The 22,058-nt window shown below is 41.2% G+C and overlaps 1 protein-coding gene across 4 annotated transcripts in view; it reads left to right on the top strand.

The window, feature by feature from the left end:
* The window catches only part of WDR7 (WD repeat domain 7), a 606,257-nt gene that overhangs the window by 468,949 nt on the left and 115,250 nt on the right, over positions 1 to 22,058 (top strand). For all 4 annotated transcript variants that reach the window (XM_033933907.1, XM_033933932.1, XM_033933915.1 and 1 more), the window contains 2 exons: positions 6,382 to 6,499; positions 19,482 to 19,631. In XM_033933907.1, coding sequence (XP_033789798.1) covers positions 6,382 to 6,499; positions 19,482 to 19,631 — 268 coding nt within the window. The remainder of the gene's footprint in view (positions 1 to 6,381; positions 6,500 to 19,481; positions 19,632 to 22,058) is intronic.

Genomic DNA, 22,058 nt, shown 5'->3' with positions numbered 1-22,058 from the left:
AGGTCTTACCATGGATCTGTACAGCGGCATTATGACTTCAGGTTTTCTGCTGACAAAACCCCTACGGATACAGCCCAACATTTGTCTTGCCTTGGACGAAGCCTTTTCCACTTGATTGGCAGCCTTCATATCATCACTGATGATAACTCCTAGATCACGTTCCACCATGGTCCTGGTCAAGGTTTCACCATTTAGTGTATAAGTTCTGTGTGGATTTTTTTTCCCTAGGTGCATCACTTTACATTTTTTAGCATTGAAGCTTAACTGCCAAGTTGACGACCACTGTTCCAGCTGTCGTAGGTCTTGTGTCATATTGTCAGGCACACTGCTTTTACCTACTATGTTGCATAGTTTGGCGTCATCGGCAAACAGTGATACTTTTCCTCTGAGCCCTTGGGTCATATCTCCTATGAATAAATGGAATAGAATCGGCCCTAAGACGGAGCCCTGTGGTACTCCACTCGTCACGGCTGACGTTTTGGAGGGGATACCGTTTACCATCACCCTTTGAAGTCTACCGCTTAGCCAATCCTTAACCCATGTAGTGAGTGTATCCCCTAATCCCATCGATTTTAGTTTGTTCAACAGCCTACGGTGTGGGATGCTATCAAAAGCTTTGCTGAAGTCCAAATATATCACATCCAGGGACTCCCCGGCATCCAGATGACTAGTCACCCAGTCAAAGAAGTCAATCAGATTTGATTGGCAGGACCTTCCCCTGGTAAATCCGTGTTGGTGTGGATCACGTAGATTTTCTTCGTCTAAAATTTTGTCGAGTTTCTGTTTGATCAGTGTTTCCATGAGTTTGCACACTATGGATGTGAGACTCACCGGTCTGTAATTTTCTGTTTCTGTTCTGCAGCCTTTTTTGTGTAGTGAAATTACGTTAGCCGTTTTCCAGTCCAGGGGTACTCTTCCCGTGCGCATGGAAAGATTGAAGAGCACTGATAGTGGTTCAGCCAGAACATCACACAGCTCTCTGAGCACCCTGGGGTGTAGATTGTCTGGTCCCATGGCTTTGTCTACTTTGAGTCTTGAAAGTTCGTAGTAGACGCTACTGGGCGTAAACTCGAAATCCTGAAACAGGTCATTTTGGCTGTCTTTTGTCTGTAGTTGTGGACCAGCTCCCGGCGCTTCACAGGTGAATACTGAGCAGAAGTATTCGTTTAGTAGTTCTGCCTTGGTAGAATCAGATTCTGCAAAGTTTCCGTCTGATTGCCTGAGGCGTTCTATCCCATCTTTGTTTCTCTTCCTGTCGCTAATGTACCTTAAAAAGGATTTATCCCCTTTTTTAATGTTCCATGCTAGATCTTCTTCTGTTTGGCGCTTAGCCTCTCTGACTGCTTTTTTGACAGCTTTAGATTTGAACAGATAGTCTTCTTTTGCCTCCCTCTTCCCAAGATGTTTGTAGGTGATAAATGCTTCTTTTTTCTTTTTAATGAGTTCCGAAATTTCCTTGTTGAACCATTGTGGTCTTTTGTTTCTCCGGCGTTTGCTTACTGTATTTATGTAGCGGTTAGTTGCCTCGTTCAGTATGGATTTCAGATTTGACCACATAGTTTCCGGATTGTCGGTTTCTGCATGGTTATGCAGCTCTCGATGGACAAAGTCTCCCATATTGTCGAAGTCTGCGCCCCTAAAGTTGAGGACCCTCGTCGCTGTGTTTGATTTAGAGAAGCCTTTCCTGAGGTTGAGCCATACCATGTTATGGTCACTGGTGTTTCTCTTGCAGCCTAACATCCTTTTGGCTATGACCACTCCCTTGTCACACAATTTCATTGCCTTCAGACCCTCAGTCATGATCACCCCAAGTCCCTTTCCTTATCTGTGTGTAGTAGCTTCTCACCTCCTAACACATATGTCCCTCTTGGATTTCTCTTCCCAAAATGCATCAATTATTGGAGTTCCCTTCTTTTTCTACTTGCAATGTAAACCACTTTGATTTTCTTGATAGATAAAACAGTCTAGAAAATCCTAATAAACCATGAACTCTGCACTTCTTTGCATTAAATTCTCTCTGCCAAACATTAGACTATTATTCTAACTTTTGCAGATCATATTTCATGTTGTCCACTCCCTCTTGATGCAAATCTTAATATCATCTGCTAAAAGACAAACTTTACCTTCTAACCCTTCAGCTATGTCATTTACAAATCTATTAAACAGAATCAACCTCAGCACTTCACTACTCACCTTTACTTCTTCTGTGTGAAGTCCATTAACCCCAATTTCTAATCCAGCTCACTACTTTTAGGTCCTAACCAATGTTCCCTCTAAGCTGCTTGGCCAAGTACTTCTTTCGAAGACCCCACACAGTAGGACTTCTACGCACAGCAGGAACAGCACTTCCCTACTCCGTCCTACCGCCATCCTGGTCGCTTATGCTGCTTCTCTAAACTAGCAACAGCAGCGACAAAACAGATTACTTTGCTCTCCCGCCAGCTGCACTTACAGCCTCAATAAGATCAGCTGCTAGTTGTGACCTGGAACCAGAAGAAAACAACATAGGGTCATGACCGGCAGCTGTGAGGATTGAGGCTGCAATTGTGGCCCCACAGGAGAGTGAAATAAGGTGTTTGCCAGTGTTGCTGCTCATTTAAAGAAGCAGCAGCAGTGACTGGTTTGGCCATGGGAGGTAGGAGAAGAATTGCTGCTCTTGGTACACGGCACAAGAAGCAGCAGCAGCCGGGTGACAGGTGGGGAAGAGACAGGAGGGAGGTGTGATAAAAGGGGGAGGAAGTGAGAGGGGAAGACATTGGATGGAAAGAGAGGGGACTGATGCTGTATGAAAGGGGGGAGGAGACACTAGGAGATACTGATAGAAAGGAATGCTTTAGAGAAGAGGATGGAGGAGACAGAGGGCAGATCCTGGATGGAAGAGGGACAGATGGTGTCAAGAAGAGACAAAGATAGGAGATGATGGAAGGAGGAAGTGAAAGGGGATACGCAGGATGGAAGTGAGAGGAAGAGAGAAGAGGTGGGAAGGGGGAAGGAGCTGTAAAGATAGAGGGAGAAAGAGGCCTGGATGGAAGAGAGGAGAGACAGGAGGGAGATGTGATAAGGGGGGGTGTTAGAGGAAGACATTGGATGGAAAGAGAGAAAGGGAGACACTAGGAGATACTGATGGAAAGGGAGGGAGGGAGCAGCTGCTTTATAGAAGAGGGTGGGGAGACAGAGGGTAGATACGGGATGGAAGAGGGGAGAGAAAGATGGTAGATGAAGAGGCGAAGAGGCAAAGGTGAGAAATGATGGAAGGGGAGATGCTAAATAGAAAGGAGAGAGAAGGCATAGCAGATGCTGTATGGATGTGGGGGAGAGACAAGAGGTTGCTGACACTGGAAGGCAAGAGGAAGATATGGATAGAAGGAGGAGAGAGAGGGGGGGGCAGATGCTGTATAGAATTGGGGAAGACAAATTCAGGATAAAACAGGGGAGGGAGAAACTGAGAGGAAAGAGATAATGGAAAAGGGAAAGTGAAAGTGGACATGCTGGAAACCAGAGACTGGTACCAAAACAATTGAAAAAAGTAAATAGCCAAACAACAAAGGTAGACAAAATAATTTTATTTTTAGTTTAAGATAAAGTAGTGTGGTAAGTGTGTTAATAAACAATAATTAAAAATATCTAGAAAATGGAAATAAGGTGTTGTCTTTTTATTGGATTAATCTTATTTATTTTGACTAACTTTAGAGACCAAGGGCTCCTTTTATGAAGCCGCGTTAGCGGCTTTAGCGCACATGACTTTTTATCACACGCTAACCCCTGTGCTATCCGAAAAACTACCGCCTGCCCAAGAGGAGGCGGTAGCGGCTAGCGCAGCCGGCAGTTTAGCACACGCTATTTCGCGCGTTAAACCACTAACACGGCTTTGTAAAAGGAGCCCCAAAACATCCTTCCTCAGGTCAGGATACCATAATAGCAGTATACTGTCCTGACCTGAGGAAGAAGGATTTGGCTTCTGAAGCTAATTGAAAAATGCATTTAGTCCAATAAAATGGTATCATTTCCCTTTTTTTTCTTGTTTTATTTGCATTTGTTAATTTGTAATGTAGTAGTTGGAATATGTCAGTCTAGCAAAGAGAAGAACACCGTGCCTTAAAAGTCCAAACAATCCAATAGAAGGCAAGGTAGATGTCTATTCAACCAATGGGCAAATTTTATTAATGAAGAAAGCTTTTATTTCTAGTTATAGTCCCAACTAGGATCCATGTTTTGGCGGTATCAAACCGCCTTCCATAGGGGACACTCGGCCTAGCTGTATAGGCATCAGTCCTTTTCCCACAGCTCTGCCCTCAGCAGATGTGTAGGGAAAAATCAGAAATTCACTTCCCTTGCTCAGGGACCTCCCTGAACTGATCTCAAACTAGAACTGATATCTGTCTGAGTCACAGTGGCGAGACCCAGGCAGACATGAGTGTATCAGTTCCAGTTTGAGATCAGTTCAGGGAGGTCCCAGAGCGATGGGGGTGAATTCCTGATTTTTCCATAGACACCAGCTGAGGGCAGAGCTGTGGGAAAAGGACTGATGCCAATACAGCTTGGCTGAGTGTCCCCTGAGGAAGACGTTTTGAAAACACCAAAACATGGATCCTAGTTGGGACTATAACTAGGAATAAAAGCTTTCTTCATTAATAAAATTTGCCCATTGCCCATTAATAAAATTTGCCATTGCTACCTTGCCTTCTGTTGGAATATGTTAGTCTGCCATTATTATATTTTGCACAATACAGGGGTCACACATTGCTTTCTCTTTCTCTAGTGTTGCACTATATATGAAGAGTTTAGCTTCTTGGGGGGTTCAGTTTAATTTTTATTTCTATTTTTATATTGTGGCTACTTATTCTAAACTGGGTGAAGATCTGTGTTCTGCATGTTTAAAAGAGACATAGTTTTCTGTAAGCATTGATTGTATGATTATGATTGAAGAACACTGATTTAGACTACCACTTTTGCTATAGCTGGCATACCACTAACACAAACTAAGGGCTCCTTTTACAAAGGTGTGCTAAGCATTTTAGCGCATGCACCGGATTAGCGCACACTAGCCGAAAATCTACCACCTGCTCAAAAGGAAGCGGTAGCAGCTAGCAGGCGTGGCAATTTAGCGCGCGCTATTCTGCCCTAACGCCTTCGTAAAAGGAGCCCTAAGATAACTGCTGAACCTTAGACCTCTATATAGCAGCTCCAGATACGACTGTATCATTCGTTCATTAAACTTTTAGATCTCGCTGGGAAGATTTATCCTAATATCTTTTTCCTTACATTAATTTCTTTAAGCTATTGGAGGTAACTTTTCTCCATTGATGGAGGCTGGTTGGTATTTCTTTAAATTGTTTTTTATTTTCCTTTGTACAATTGAAATGATTACCGTTTTTCTTATAAACTTTTTGGATATGTTACAATTTGAAAAATTCTATTTAAAAAAAACATTAAGATCTCGTATCAATCTGGGAAAGTTTTTAAAAAAATTCTTTATTGATTACAATTCGAATAGAAAGTGCAAAAATTTTACAAACAATAAATGCATTGAACAGCACTTACATCAAATCAAATAATAATACAAAATATATCCCCCCCCCCGTCCCTCCCTGGATGCGTGTGAAAATCACGTAGGAATTAAAGGCTTATACAATTAATCAGATTTAACAAATTCCATTAATGGACCCCATGTGCTTTAAATATTTTATTATGTCTCAATATTTCCGAATTCATTTTTTCATATCTATAATATTTACACAAAGTTTCCCACCAAAAGGAAAAATTTAGCCTGTCCCAGTTCTTCCAATTCCTGATGATCATTTGCATGGCAACCCCTGTCATAATTATAAGAAGTCTGCTTTTGTATCTATTGGGTTTTTAGCTTTATTATATATTAATTTAGGAAAAATCCTCTGCAAATTTTAACATCATTTGAGCAGTTACTTTGTATAAAACTCTTCATTCCTGGTATAACAGCAACTGTCTTGTTCAGGCTTCAGTGGACTGATGTGTTGTCAAAAAAAAAATCATATTGAATGCAACAGTAGTTTAGTTTAGTTTATTGTCATTTCTAGCCCGCCTTTATCCAGTAGTGTTCTTTTGATTAGAAATGAAAATAATTTGTCTTACTGTGAACTTTGTGATTCATAATTTGTTAACAAGACGCTCTCAACACTTGGGACAGATGCATACTGTTTTCAATCTTCATGGTTAATTATTCGATTTTGTATTTGATGCCGGAACACCCTGACTCCTAATCACTGCTCATTGTTGGAAGTCCATTATATTCTCACTGTTTGAGTGATCCCATTGACCTTGAACTGACATTATAAGCTGTGTCTAATCTTTTCACTCTATACTTTTAATACTACTTTTCTTTTTTCCTGTCTGATCCCTGTTTAGCATTACAATGGGACTGCCTCTGAGTCCAGCAGCTGATTCTGCCCGCTCTGCACGACATGCTCTCTCACTCATTGCCACAGCAAGACCACCCGCCTTCATAACTACTATTGCCAAAGAGGTAGGAACTTTTTGATGCTTTCTGAATTGTCCTTCCAGAACAATGATAATTATCTAACACTTTACTTGGAGCTTCACACAACACATATGCAGTTGTTTCAAATAATAATGCTGAAGAACTTGAAATGAAGAAATGGTGTAGCTTAGGCATCTGTGGCAAAAAAATAAAATATTTATTAACAATTAAATCACAGCTCTATTTCAAGTCAAACGACTGTTTGAAAATGAAGTGTTCTAACCAAATGTTCAATAATTCAGTGTTCAAACTCGCTGGGGGGAAAGTTGGGACCTTCTATATCTTCCGTGTCCCTATTCTTCTCCTGCCACAATAGATCAATTGGCAGGAGCGAAAAAAGTTGGTAGCCCCAGCGGTATTGAAATACTGTGCAAACTAGTGCAAATTTGTGCAAATAGTGCAATAAAATTGCACTATTTTTGTACACCACTCATTGTACTCATTTTACGTACCACTCATTGTACGTACTCATTTGTACACCACCTCTCATTGTACGGCAACTCCCCCAGTCCATTAATCATTTTTGTCGCTCTTCTCTGGACCCTTTCGAGTAGTACTATGTCCTTTTTCATGTACGGCGACCAGTGTTGGACGCAGTACTCAAGGTGGTGGTGTACCATGGCACAGTATAATGGCATGATAACCTTTTCAGATCTGTTTGTGATCCCCTTCTTAATCATTCCTAGCATTCTGTTTGCCCTTTTCGCCACCGCTACGTATTGTGCGGGCAGTTTCATTGACTTGTCTACAAGTACTTCCAAGTCTCTTTCCTGGGGGCTCTCTCCGAGTATAGCAGTGCCTCTTCCTTATCCTGCAATTGTGTGGCTTTAATATGATCATTAAAATATAACACCACTCCTCCTCCTTTACTTCCTACCCCGTCTTTCCTGAATAGATTATAGATAGTATAACTATTTCCCAGTCATGGTTCTCCATGAATCACGTCTCTGTGATTGCCACTAAATCCAACTCAGCCTCTTCTATCAAAGCCAGATCCATAATCTTGTTTCCCATATTTTGAGCATTAGTATATACTGCTTTACAGACATTGCCCCTTTTTCCTATTTGTTTAGAGGTATTTAGTGATTCATTTACCTGAGGGCTTATACTCCCCTTGGGGCTTTGATCATCCTGCCCTAACGTTCCTAGTTTAAAGTCCTTTTCAGTAGGTTAGCCAGTCTGCTGCTGAAGACACTTCTTCCCTTGACAGATACAGACCATCCCTGCTCAGCAGCCTTTAGAAAATTATCCCATGGTCTAGGAAGCCAAAAACGCTCTTGATGACACCATCCATGCAGCTATACATTCATCTCCAGGATGTGAGCTTCTCTGCCTTGGCCTTTACGCTCGACAGGGAGGGTCGACGAGAATACCACCTGTGGACCTGACTGCTTCTCTCCCAGAGCCAAAAAGTCACTTTTGATATATTTGGAAGGGCACCTAACTGTATCATTAGTGCCAACATGGATGAACAGCACTGGATAACAGTCATTAGGCTTGACAAATGCACTAATGAGATGTCCCGCTGTTAAAAGAATTTCACAACCTGGCATCTACAACAAACCTGTCATGAAAAAGACTGTTCCTTCTGAAGCTGGAGGAAAGCGCAGACCTAAACATGGGAAAATATGCATCTGTCATCATTTCTTTCCTTGGCCACATTTTGTGAGAGAAGAACATGCATAATATTTTGTGAATATGCGCATGCTTTAACTTTTGGCTGGGTTATTTTAGCCACCTGGTTGTATGTATAATAAAAAGGTATTTCCAAAAAGAAGGGAAGGTCTGCTGAATGATTTATGTTAGTGAACAGCATTAATATAAAACCTCCTATTGATTCCTTTTGTCACAAAAAATTGTTGTTCATTCATGGAGTTGTTTCCTTTCTTCAGGCTACCAAATAGCATTTAAGCTAGTGGTCTCAAATTCGCAGCCCGGGAGCCACATGCGGCCCGCCAGGTACTATTTTGAAGCCCTCAGTATGTTTATCATAATCACAAAAATAAAATAAAACAGTTTCTTGATCATATGTCTCTTTAGCTACAAATTACAATATTATTATTAAGACTTAGCCAAAAGAAAAGATTTATAAATTATAAAGAGTTTTACCTCATGCAAAATTGTCATTTCTTCAATAAGACATTAACTATTTTTACTGAGGCCCTCCAAGTACCTCCAAATCCAAAATGTGGCCCTCCAAAGGGTTTGAGTTTGAGACCACTGATTTAAGCGGTTTACATATTGTTTTCTCTAACAATTTGCAGGCATTTTCTTATTCTGTCTGTTTCTTATTTTAAGGGAAGGTTAAACAAATCTTAATTAACTCATATAAGTATAAATTACTACACTTTCTACAGGTTTTAACTTGACATTATACTACAACAACAAATTTTATTTAGTTATTTATTTAAAATAATTTATAGTTTGCTAATCTACTATAGTTCTCAAATATTCATATAAAACCCCAATCACGAAACCATTTTACTAGCACTATTAAATGTGATATAGTCTAGACCAGTGGTTCCCAACCCTGTCCTGGAGGACCACCAGGCCAATCGGGTTTTCAGGATAGCCCTAATGAATATGCATGAAGCAGGTTTGCATGCCTGTCACTTCCATTATATGCAAATCTCTCTCATGCATATTTATTAGGGCTACCCTGAAAACCCGATTGGCCTGGTGGTCCTCCAGGACAGGGTTGGGAACCACTGGTCTAGATAATCATACTCACAATTTATACCAGAAACATAAGAATGTTCAATTTGTTTAAAATTTAAATAGAAATAGAACACATACAAATATTAATGATACAAATTATATTTGGAAAGTGAGCAAAAGATACTTATTATTGAGAGAAGAAAAACTGAAATTATAACACCTATTTCTCCCAGGCAACTAATTATAATAAAGTTTTTACTAAACTAGAATAGGCAAGGTATTAACTGATTTACCTGTTGTAAATATGCTGGTATTAATTTAACTTACCCAACATATTCTTTATTAATACTAATTTTGAGGTGCACTCCTTTAAAAAAAAAAAAAAAAAGATTGATATGTTTTATTCTCTTTGCTGCTGTTTGTGTTTATTTTATTTTTTTATACAAACTACTAGGGAGAAATCACAACTCTATTTCAAGTCAAACGACTGTTTGAAAATGAAGTGTTCTAACCAAATGTTCAATAATTCAGTGTTCAAACTCGCCGGGGGGAAAGTTGGGACCTTCTATATCTTCCGTGTCCCTATTCTTCTCCTGCCACAATAGATCAATTGGCAGGAGCGAAAAAAGTTGGTAGCCCCTGCGGTATTGAAATACTGTGCAAACTAGTGCAAATTTGTGCAAATAGTGCAATAAAGTGCTGAAATGCGTGCTAGTTCAATGCCTGGCCCCCCGACTCGAGTTTCGTACTCTTCATCAGGAGGGGTAACTGTTAAAAACAAAACTTTAATTAAAATCCTTGTTTAAAACCATTATATTAACTAGTACCTGAATTGCTGTTAATCTAACCTGATATTCATACATTCATGTGATAACCAATCAATTTTACTTAAACATACCTGCATAGGCGTTATAAACCGGGGACAGCACCGGACCAAGAGCTGAGGAAGGAATACTACTCCCAACTTTATATCCCATAATGCCCCACATGACTGACTAAGCGGAAATGACATCAAACCTGAAGAACGTAACCAATCTATATATATAAAATCGGAGGTATGTATGTGTGTATGTGCCGCGATCACGCAAAAACGGCTTGACCGATTTGAACGAAACTTGGTATGCAGATCCCTCACTACCTGGGATGATATGTTCTGGGGGTCTCGCGGCCCACCTGCACACGTGGGCGGAGCTACAAACAGAAAATCAGATTTCACCCATTCACGTCAATGGAAAAAATGTAAAAAGCTGTGGGACCGATTTGAACGAAACTTGGTATGCAGATCCCTCACTACCTGGGGTGATATGTTCTGGGGGTCTCGCGGCCCACCTGCACACGTGGGCGGAGCTACAAACAGAAAATCTGATTTCACCCATTCAAGTCAATGGGAAAAATGTAAAAAGCTGTGGGACCGATTTGATCGAAACTTGATATGCAGATCCCTCACTACCTGGGATGATATGTTCTGGGGGTCTCGCAGCCCACCTGCACATGTGGGCGGAGCTACAAACAGAAGATCAGATTTCACCCATTCATGTCAATGGAAAAAATGTAAAGAGCTGCCATTCTCACAGTAATTCAAAAACGGCTTGACCGATTTGACCGAAACTTGGTATGCAGATCCCTCACTACCTGGGGTGATATGTTCTGGGGGTCTCGCGGCCCACCTGCACACGTGGGCGGAGCTACAAACAGAAAATCAGATTTCACCCATTCATGTCAATGGAAAAAATGTAAAAAGCTGCCATTCTCACAGTAATTCCAACTACCTGGGGTGATATGTTCTGGGGGTCTCGCGGCCCACCTGCACACGTGGGCGGAGCTACAAACAGAACATCAGATTTCACCCATTCATGTCAATGGAAAAAAAGTAAAACGCTGCCATTCTCACAGTAATTCAAAAACGCCTTGACCGATTTGAACGAAACTTGGTATGCAGATCCCTCACTACCTGGGGTGATATGTCCTGGGGGTCTCACGGCCCACCTGCACACGTGGGCGGAGCTACAAACAGAACATCAGATTTCACCCATTCATTTCAATGGAAAAAATGTAAACAGCTGCCATTCTCACAGTACAGTGGTGCCTCACACAACGAACTTAATTCGTTCCAGGAGCAAGTTTGTTATGCGAAAAGTTCGTTATGTGAAACGCGTTTTCCCATAACAATACATGTTAAAAAAAATAATTCGTTCTGCAGCATAAAATATGCTAAGATGACATAAAAAAAGATAAATTTGTCAAAATGGTGAAAATGGTGGTCTTGCTGAGGCCAAACTCTTTGACGAGGTCACACTGTTTTACCCCACATTCACTCCTTCTAATTATTTCCCGTTTCATTTCAACAGAAATCACCTTCCTGCTTTTTTTAGAAGCCATGATATATAAAAAATATTGAGTTTATCTTAAAAGGACGACTGTATACAGTGAGAGAGGGCAGTTAAGCGCAGTGACTAACGACTGCCTGCAGTGCCTGCGCGGAAGGATGCAATACATCGGCAGCTCAGGCGACTTCGTTGTGTGAAACGAAGTTCGTTGTGTGAAACGAAGTTCGTTGTGTGAAACGAAGTTCGTTGTGTGAAGTTCGTTGTGTGAAACGAAGTTCGTTGTGTGAATCAAGACATGAAGTTCGTTGTGTGCAGCGTTCGTTGTGTGAGGCGTTCGTTATGCGAGGCACCACTGTATATCTAAAACGGCTTGACCGATTTGAACGAAACTTGGTATGCAGATCCCTCACTAACTGGGGTGATATGTTCTGGGGGTCTCTTCACCCAAGAATTTATATGTTCTTGCTCCTGGAGGTGAAACTAAAAATGTTGTTTATAATCAAGTTTTGTGTTAGTTGTATTGTATTCATTTTGTCAAATATTTCACATTATAATTTGAATATTGTACTTTTTATAAAGCTGTAAAAAAATAATTTCATTCACCACAGTATCTTTATTTGAATCCATTTACAGTGTTATTGCTATAATTAAATACCTGTGCAACGCCGGGGCATCAGCTAGTAACTTATAAATTTAACCACTCGATCTCGGAGTTTAATCCATTAGGGCTCGTAACTTGGGTGAAAAACTAAAGAACAGGAGAACAGAACAGGTTAGTTATAAGTTACCTTTCCATCAACCTTGTGGGCATTGTCGGACTTATTGTCACGTGTGGCGCCAATCCTTTATAGTAATTCCAGTTTTACAGAGGAAGAAGTTTGAGCTGTCCACGGGTACAAATTGTGACTCTCAAGGGGTTGTATATTGCGTGATCTGCCCCTGCGGTTTACTATATATTGGTCAAACTAGCAGAAAGATCAAAACACGTATTACAGAACATCTTAGTAATATCCGCAGAGGCAGAATTTCCGCCTCCCTGGTTGACCATTGGTTGCAGGAGAAACACTCACTAGAAGAACTTAAATATACAATTTTAATTCACATCAAACAATATGAGGGTGACATATCTAAACTTTTAATACAAAAGGAACAATGTTTCATTTATAATTGGAATACCTTATTCCCTAATGGATTAAACTCTGAGATTGAGTGGTTAAATTTATAAGTTATTGGTTATGTTCTTCAGGTTTGATGTCATTTCCGCTTAGTCAGTCATGTGGGGCATTATGGGATATAAAGTTGGGAGTAGTATTCCTTCCTCAGCTCTTGGTCCGGTGCTGTCCCCGGTTTAGAAAGCCTATGCAGGTATGTTTAAGTAAAATTGATTGGTTATCATATGAATGTATGAATATCAGGTTAGATTAACAATGATTCAGATACTAGTTAATATAATGGTTTTAAACAAGGATTTTAATTAAAGTTTTGTTTTTAACAGAGTCCCCTGCTGATGAAGAGTACGAAACTCGAGTCGGGGGGGGCCAGGCATTGAACTAGCACGCATTTCAGCACTTTTTTTATTTTATTGTACGGCACTCATTTGTACACCACTCAATCTTTTAAGCGGTATATCAAATTTTAAATAAAACTTGGAAACTTGGTAAAGAAAAAGAGGTTAGCTTTCTTAAACTACAAAAGATCACAGAAAGAGGAGATCGGGCAAAAATATGTGGAAAAATTAAGAGAGGCTGGTCAAGTAGTCAGGAAAGCAAAGATGCAGATGGAAGAAAAAAATAGCTGACACGGTAAAATGGGGAGGGACAAGACATTTTTTAGATATGTTAGTGATAGGAAGAAATGCAAAAATGGCACTGTGAGACTTAGAAGTGAAGGGGAGGAATATGTTGAAGCTAATAAAGATAAGACACTATATTTTTCGCTCCATAAGACGCACTTTTTTCCAAAAAAAAATTGTGGAAATAAAGGTGCGTCTTATGAAGCGAATATACTACCACCCCCAGCGGTACCTTTAAATTTTGGAGGTCGGTGAACAGCTGCCTGCTGCTCGTCGGGTCCCATGGTGCACAATCGCGCTAAAGCCTGGGCCTGCAACACTTCCTAATTGTGCCGGTCACTGGTGCTTTGTTTGACGACTGCCTGCTGTTTACCGGCATGTCGGGGCCAGCAGTGCACAAGCGCGCTGCTACGTGGGCACACACCACTTCTGAATGGTTGCCTCAGTTCTCGCTAGCTCCTCACGAGAACTGAGGCAGCCATTCAGAAGTTGCGCGTGTCCACGCAGTAGCGCGCTTGGGCGCCGCTAGCCCCGACATGCCGGTAATCAGGCAGCCGTCCAACGAAGCACCAGTGGCCGGCACAATTAGGAAGTGGTGCGGGCTCAGTCATTAGCGCGCTTGTGTGCCGCAAGTCCCAACAAGCAGCAGGCAGCCGTCCACTGACCTCCACAATTTAAAGGTACCGCTGGGGGTGGCTGGGACGGAATTTAAAGATGTTGAGGGGCTGGGATGGAATTTAAAGGTGCTGGGGGGGGGTATGTAAAAATGATGATTGATTAGGGGGGCTGGGTTGGAATTTAAAGGTGCTGGGGGGCTGGGATGGAATTTAACAGTGCTGGGGGTATGTAAAAGTATTGATTGATTGATTGGGGGAGGGCTGGGGTGGAATTTAAAGGTGTCAGGTATATATTAGTATACAGTTTGGTTCAGAATGGGTTTTTGTCTTGTTTTCCTTTTCTACATCTGGGGTGCGTCTTATGGTGCGAAAAATACAAATAAATATTTCACAGCTGAAATGCCGGGAGCAGGACCACAGAAGAAAAATGCAAATAGGGATGGTAGGCCGTGATCGATTTTCAGAGGATTGTGTTTGTGAGGCGCTAGCTAAACTAAAAGTGGGCAAAGCGATAGTGCTGAATGGTATACATCCAAGGGTATTGAAAGAACTTCGGGAAATTCTGACGTCTCTGCTGGCTGACCTTTTCAATGTTTCTTTAGAGTCAGGAGTGGTAGTGGAGGACTGGAGAAGGACGTATGTGGTCCCTCTCCACAAAAGTGGAAGTATGGAAGAAGTAAGGAACTACAGGTCAGTAAGTCTGATTTCTGTAGTAAGTAAATTAATGGAAACACTTTTAAAACTGAGAATAGTGATGTTTCTGGAATCCAGAGGATTACAGGACCCGAGGCAAAATGGCAGGTCTTGTTAGATAAATCTGATCAATTTCTTTGACTGGGTGACCAGAGAATTGGATAGAGAGAGTGTGCTAGATGTGGTGTATTTAGATTTTAGCAAAGCCTTCAACAGTGTTTCACACAGGTGTCTAATAAATAAGTTTAGTGCACTCAGTATGGGTCCCAAAGTAACATACTGGGTCAGGAATTGGTTGAGTGGAAGAGCGACAGAGGATAGTGGTCAATGGAGATAGCTGTGAGGAAAGGGATGTTAGGAGTGGTGTACCTCAAGTTTCAGTTCATGAGCCGGTTCTTTTTAACATTTTTTAAGCAATGTTACTGAAGGGCTGTCGGGTAAGATTTGCCTCTTTGCGGATGATACCAAAATTTTCAATAGGGTAGATACCCTTGATAATGTGAATAACATGAGAAAGGACCTAGTGAAATTTGAAGAATGGCCTGCAATTTGGCAGCTAATATATAACGCTAAATATTGCAAGGTCATGCATTTGGGCCACAAAAACCTGAGGGAATGGTATAGTTTAGGGGATGATGAACTTTTGTGCACGAAAGAGGAGTAGGACTTGGGTATGATGATCTTAAGGTGGCCAAACAGGTTGAAAAAGTGACTGCAAAAGCTAGAACGATGCTAGGGTACATAGGGAGACGTATGGCCAGTAGAAAAAAGGAATTATTGATGCCCCTGTATAAGCCTCTGATGAGACTTCATTTAGATTATTGTGTGCAATTCTGGAGACCACCTTCAAAAAGATATAAACAGGATAGTCAGTTCAGAAGAAGGCTACTAAAATGGTTGGTGGTCTTCATATTAAGGCATATGGGGACAGACTTAAAAATCTCAATATGTATATTTTGGAGGGAAGGCAGGAGAGGAAATATATGATAGAGACGTTTTAAGTACCTACATGGCATAAATGTGCATGAGGTGAGTCTTTTTTATTTGAAAGGAAGCTCTGAAATGAAAAGGCATAGGATGAAGTTAAGAGGTGATAGGCTCAGGAGTAATCTAAAGAAATACCTTTTTACCAAAAGGGTGGTAGATTCATGGAGTAGTCTGCCAGATTTTAAGAAAAAATGGGATAAGCATTTGGGATCTCTTCATGGAAGAAATTAGGGGGGTGGGTCATTAGAGTGGGTAGACTTGATGGGCGTGGCCCTTTTCTGCCATCATTTTCAATGTTTCTATGTTCTAGAGGAGGTGGAGACAAAGTCTGAATTCAAGTAAGTGTGGGACAGGCACGTGGTATCTCTTTAGGGAGAGTAGGAGATAGTGGATGCTGCAGATGGGCAGACTGACTGGGCCATTTAGCTTTTATCTGCCATATTGGATAACACCCACTGTATATGTTTGGTCTGGGCATAATACCTTTCGTTCTTCTGCCTCCTAGCACATAGTAGCTCTTTAAGCCAGAGCTGACAGTGGATCATCTTTTATGACTCATGAGTCAAGACCCATGTGACCCATCACGCCTTTGAACAATACCCATGACCCATGGTGCATTTTCCCGGCTCCAGGCTCACTGTCAGCAGATAAGGCTACAATTGATGAATATAGGCCTCTTGCTAAATGGCACAAACTACCTAAAATTTAATTCCCTATCCAAAGTACCTTGGTTGGACCTCCTACTCCTAAAATTCACCATATTCTGGAAAGAGATATCAACAACCAAACCGACCCCTGAATTAGCTTCTTATTATAGAAACAAAATAACTCCTGAATCATACTAGAATGAAATCAATAACTCATTATTATCCCTCCCGATCACTGCCAAGACTTTCTTGACTATTGGAAAACAATCAATGAACAAACCTTAAACGAACTAGGCCCACTCAAATACAGCAAAAGAATCCAAATATCCTCAGAAAAATGGTTTGACTCAGCGCTTATGTCCCTAAAAAGAGCTTGCCGATGAGCTGAGTGCTACTGGCATAAAGACCCATCCACAGAAAACAAGACTAAGTGGTGCCAGAAAATCCTAGTACATAAATTACTATTGATGCAAATGAAAAAGAGTACTACTCTAGACAGATCAACACAAAAGATAATCTTAAAATCAACAAACTGTTCTCAATATTAGATAACTTTACCAAGATGAACAAGATCATAAACAGCGACAACCCCTCTATTCCAACAGTCCAAGAACTAGCCAACTATTTTAAAACAAAGATTCAGTCCACCCAAGAGCAGCTACCCCCCACCAATCCAGCCAGACCTGCTGCAACAAAACTACCTATGGAAATACCAGCAGACAGATCTTGGAATGATTTTGAACAGATTACATTCAAAGACACAAAGCGGCTTCTCCTAAAACACTCCAAACCATTCTTCAGCCTTGCACCTTGCCCGTCTTACCTGATAAAAGAAGCCACCCTGACAACCATAGGAAAAATAACCCAATGGTTCAACTATCACCTAAAAACTGGCCTTTTCCCCCAAATTAGGAAGAAGAATTATCTTAACACCCATTCCTAAGAACCCAGAACTCAGTTCTCTGATGTGACCAATTATGGGCCAGTAGCTTTCATCCCCGTAATCATCAAAATGATGGAAGCATATGTTACGGAACAACTTATATGCTACTTACAACACTTCAATATCCTCCACTCTTCACGATCGGGATTCAGAAAAAAATCACAGCACTGAGATGGTGGTCACAGCACTAGTAACATACAGAAAATAACTACTAAGCAAGGGTCACAGTGCAATTGTAATCCAATTTGACCTAAGCAGCACATTTAACGTAGTAGACTTAGATCAAATGTCTGAGATCTTCAGCAATTTTGGATTCAGTGACCCAACCCTTTCTTGGTTCCAAGGCTTCCTAACCACTTGACGCTAATGCAGTATGTAAGGATGGAAAACTTTCAGATAGCTAGCGGGGTTCCTCAAGGATCTCCAACAGCAGCTTCAGCAGCACCCATACTTACTTAATGTAGGCAGTTATTATGCTTGTCTTCTCTCTCCACCGTTGTGAATGCAGGTCTATACAGGAGAAGAAAACAGGCTGTGGAGCCTAATAAGTAAGCATTGTAGAAGGCTCTGCCAGTACTGCTGCCACAGCAACAGGAAGTGTATGTCAGAAGGAGCAGGACCAACAGAGCCTTGCAATGTGCTTGCGCGCCAGGTTCCACAACCAAATTTCTGCTTCTGTTACCAATGCTGTAGCCACAACAGGTCAGGAAGATGGGGCGATGCTGGGTGGAAAGGAGACAGATAGTGAGATATTGGATCACATGGAGATAAACACTAGGCCCTCAAAACTGACGGGGATGAAGTCCTCAAACCTTAATATCCCTAAATCATGCCTTATTTGCACAGGATGTGTGGCTCAAGAGCGCTCTTTTGCCATGTGGCATGGGATGGAGTGGCGGGAACTTTGAGCTTAGCTTCTCTGTAGTCTTCCAGAGCTGGAGAATAGCAAACAGTCCCATTGGGAGGAAAGAAACACTTCCTAGAGCCCTGGAACAGTGGTCCTGCGCACTGTAAGAGTGTAGATGATTCACAGCTCAAGAAAAGGTGATTACTCCAAACTAAGAGGGAAAGAGAGTTGCCCATTCAGGCCATTATCCAAAGTTCATTAATCTACTTGGCAGGCGTATGCACAAGGCCGAACTTCACCTGTCAGTTCCACTGATGAGCAGCCCAGCATGCAGGCCCCTCTGGATACTCAGAAAATTTCTTCCCTGAGAGCAGAGGCTATTCTGGAATGTGGGCCATCGGACAGGGATGAGGAGTCAGATTTAATCCCTTTACTGTCCCTAAAGTAAGACTTCCCTGGTGGGAGGAGAAGCCTCTCATTCAGAGGACCAGGAGGCAATATTGGCCATAGACCAAGGAGAGGATCCTTCCGTTCACTGACTCTTTAAGTTCTCTGCATTACTCGAGATCATTACTAAGTCCCTTCAAGAGCTAAAATTTGACCCTCTGCAAACCCCGTCCTCCCAGTGTTCTCTTCTTAGTGGGGTCTGAACTCAACCTGTGTCTTTTCCGTGGCATCTGGACCTGAGGATCTTCGTCGCAGAGCCCTGGGAGACCCCTGAAGGTGGCTAAATTCATGACTAAGTTGTATCCAATGGATCAAGAATTCCAGCAAATGTTTTTTACTAAGCCAAAGGTGAATTCCCTGGTAGTCCAGGTGATCAAGCATATTTCCCTTCCAAGTGAAGGAAGCATAGTAGATACGGTCCTGCAGAATAGATATGGTCCTCAAGGGGCAGTTTGAAGCTCTAGCCTTAGACTTCAGGGGTAGGATTCAAAGCAGGTACTCAAGTTTTTGAAGTTCTGCTTGCCCAGACTCTTCTCTAGAACACAACTTCCACTTTAGTAATGGTTCATTCATTCACAACTTGTAAGTCCACTGGCTGTAAAACTCCACAGCCTTTCCAGGCAAAGAAAAAAAAATTGCTCACAACACCACAAAGAAAACAAAAATGTTAAGAGTTCAATCCATGGCTGCAAAGTAAGCCGGTACAGGTTTTACTCCCTTAAAATCTCCCAAAACTCCAGGTATATTTTCTCTTAATAATCAGTTTTTAAAATTAACCAACAAACAAGTAGAGAGGCATTTTACTCAAAGAAGAGTTCAGTTCATTGTCCCTCTTGCAAAGGAAATGTCTCCTTATCAGGTTATAGTCTTATAAGTTTAGTTAAGAGCTCATGTTCTCTTTGCTTTTACTTTATATAGTACTGATAAATGTACAGATGTTTCAGGGAATTTTTAAACATGAATAATTGGCAACTGTGTGCAGTGATTCTCTGTATGTATTATTTGTTAGGTGCATCGACATACAGCTTTGGCAGCCAATACTCAATCTCAGCAAAATATTCACACTACAACCCTGGCTCGAGCTAAAGGGGAGATACTGAGAGTAATAGAAATACTTATTGAGAAAATGCCCACAGATGTTGTGGATCTTCTTGTCGAGGTATGGCATATATCATGAATATATCATTAATTCAAGTTGTATATCAGAAGAAAACATATTCCATTTCTTTCTAAGTAGATAAGGGCTTTTTTGTTTGGCATTACTATGGTAGCTAAGTATTTAGCAAGTATATGATGACTAAATATTTGGCAAGGTTTATTAGTGATGAACTTTCTTGCTGCAGATTTTGTTCTTTAGATTCATATTACAGTGGTACCTTGGTTTGCGAGCATAATTCGTTCCAGAAGCTTGCTTGTAAACCAAAGCGCTTGTATATCAAAGCGAGTTTCCACATATAAAATAAGGGAAGCTCAGATGATTCGTTCCACATCCCAAAAAGACACACACACACACCCGAGGCCACTGGTACTTCTCGCTCCCACCCTAGGAACCAGCTTTGCACCACCCTGCGGCCCAAACCCTTACCTCGAGCGGACACCGGCACTCACCAACCCACAGGACATACGCGTGCCAGTGCCGAAAGAGCCTCCCGCTGATCTATGCTGGGCTGCTGCGGGGCCTTGAGCATCTGCGCATGCTCAAGGCCTTCTGGCTTCCACCTTCTCTGAGATTCTCTTGAGATGCTCAAGGCCCCACAGCAGCCCTGCATAGATCAGCGGCAGGCTCTTTCGGAACTGGCACACGTATGTACTCTGGGTTGGTGCGTGCCGGTGTCCGCTCGAGGTAAGGGTTTGGGGGTGGGCCACGGGGGGTGCAAAGTCAGTTCCCGGGGTGGGGTAGGGGCTCGCATATCGAGTCAATGCTCGGTTTGCGAGTCAAAGTTTGCCAGAATGTTTTGCTTGTCTTGCAAAACACTCACAAACAGCATTACTCGCAAACCGAGGTTTGACTGTATATTTATTATTGAAAGGTGCTGAGTATTTTATTCCACTGTACATACATAATAAGGTTTAACCTCTCTATGTTCAAATTGTCTTAAAACATAATCACATACTGCCTTGGGAATTAACAAAAAATTCACTATGGATAACAGCCTAGGCCTGAGTTGAAGAAACTTCCTTACTCACTGTGTGGTTTGAGAAACATTAGGAGAAGCATCCACAATGATCCAGAAAACAAATTAGATTTGAAATATAAAGTGTAAGGCAAAAGCCTGATCTCTGAGATTATAATAAACAATTCCACAAGAGTGATATACATATAGGTTTTATCAGTTGATGTCTTTAAAATAGTTTGTAGTTAAGCCAGAATCAAGAGCATAATAATCCTTTGTATCGCTCCATGGTGTGACCATACCTTGAATGCTGTGAAATAAAATATATAGCGGAATTAGAAAAGATACAGAGAAGGGCAATGAGAATGATAAAGGGGATGGGATGACTTCCTTATGAGGAAAGGATAAAGTGGCTAAGGCTTTTCATCTTGGAGAAGAGACTGCTCAGGGGAGTTATGATAGAGGTCTATAAAATACTGATCAACGCTCACTAGCTGCCTATAGATCATCAAATTTCCTATAAAATAATGCTACTGACATACAAGACCATAACCTCTGGCCAACCTGATTTTATTAACAGGCTACTCATCCCACATACCCCCCCCCCCATCATACATTACGCTTATCTAATCAAAACTTGCTATCCATCCCTTCTTTAAGATACATTAACACTATGCGTACTAGTATTTTTTCTGTTACAGCCCCTACCATCTGGAACTCAGCACCAAATTATATAAGAGAAATTACATCCCTTGATACATTTAAAAGTAACTTGAAGGCCTTTCTTTTTAAAGATGCTTTCGGTGTATAATAGTCCTTCTAAGGACGGTAATGGAAATCTGTTCCTTGCCATTTTTTAATCATTTTAGCCTATTTTACATAATACTCGACTATTTATTTTATTGTTCCCCTTCCTTTTGTTTTGGTCCTTCTCCCCCTCTTTCTCTTTATACAAATTGTATTTCTGTCCTTTTCCATCCTGTATCGGTAAGTTAATGTTTGTCAGTGCGTTTGATTGTTTATAGCATTATTTGTAATTTGTTTTTAACATACGTTCTTTTTATATTTTGTTTTTATATTATGTAAAACCGCTTTGAATTTTCATAAGGCAGTATATCAAATCTTTAAAGAAACCTGAAACCTAAACCTGAATAGGTAGGTGTGAATCGCTTGTTTATTCTGTCCAAAAATATTAGGACTAATGGGCATGCAATGAAGTAAATTTAAAACAAGCCTGAGAATATTTCTTCACTCTGGGGGAAATTGTAGAAATGGTGCCTTATCGGCAAAAAAATCACCATTAAAGCGCCTACCAGTGCTTAAAAAAATACATACCATAATTGCGCCTACTTAGGTGCTTTTAGCCACTAAACACCACTATGGGCATGGCTAACACCAGAAGTGACATTAGGTGGCCTTCGTTGCAATTCACAGCATAGGCACCAGAAATGTAGGCCCAGAAAAGCCTGGCC

This window comes from Geotrypetes seraphini, chromosome 1 (assembly GCF_902459505.1).
Source record: "Geotrypetes seraphini chromosome 1, aGeoSer1.1, whole genome shotgun sequence".
Lineage (NCBI taxonomy): Eukaryota > Metazoa > Chordata > Amphibia > Gymnophiona > Dermophiidae > Geotrypetes > Geotrypetes seraphini.
This window is presented reverse-complemented; position numbering and strand designations above follow the sequence as displayed.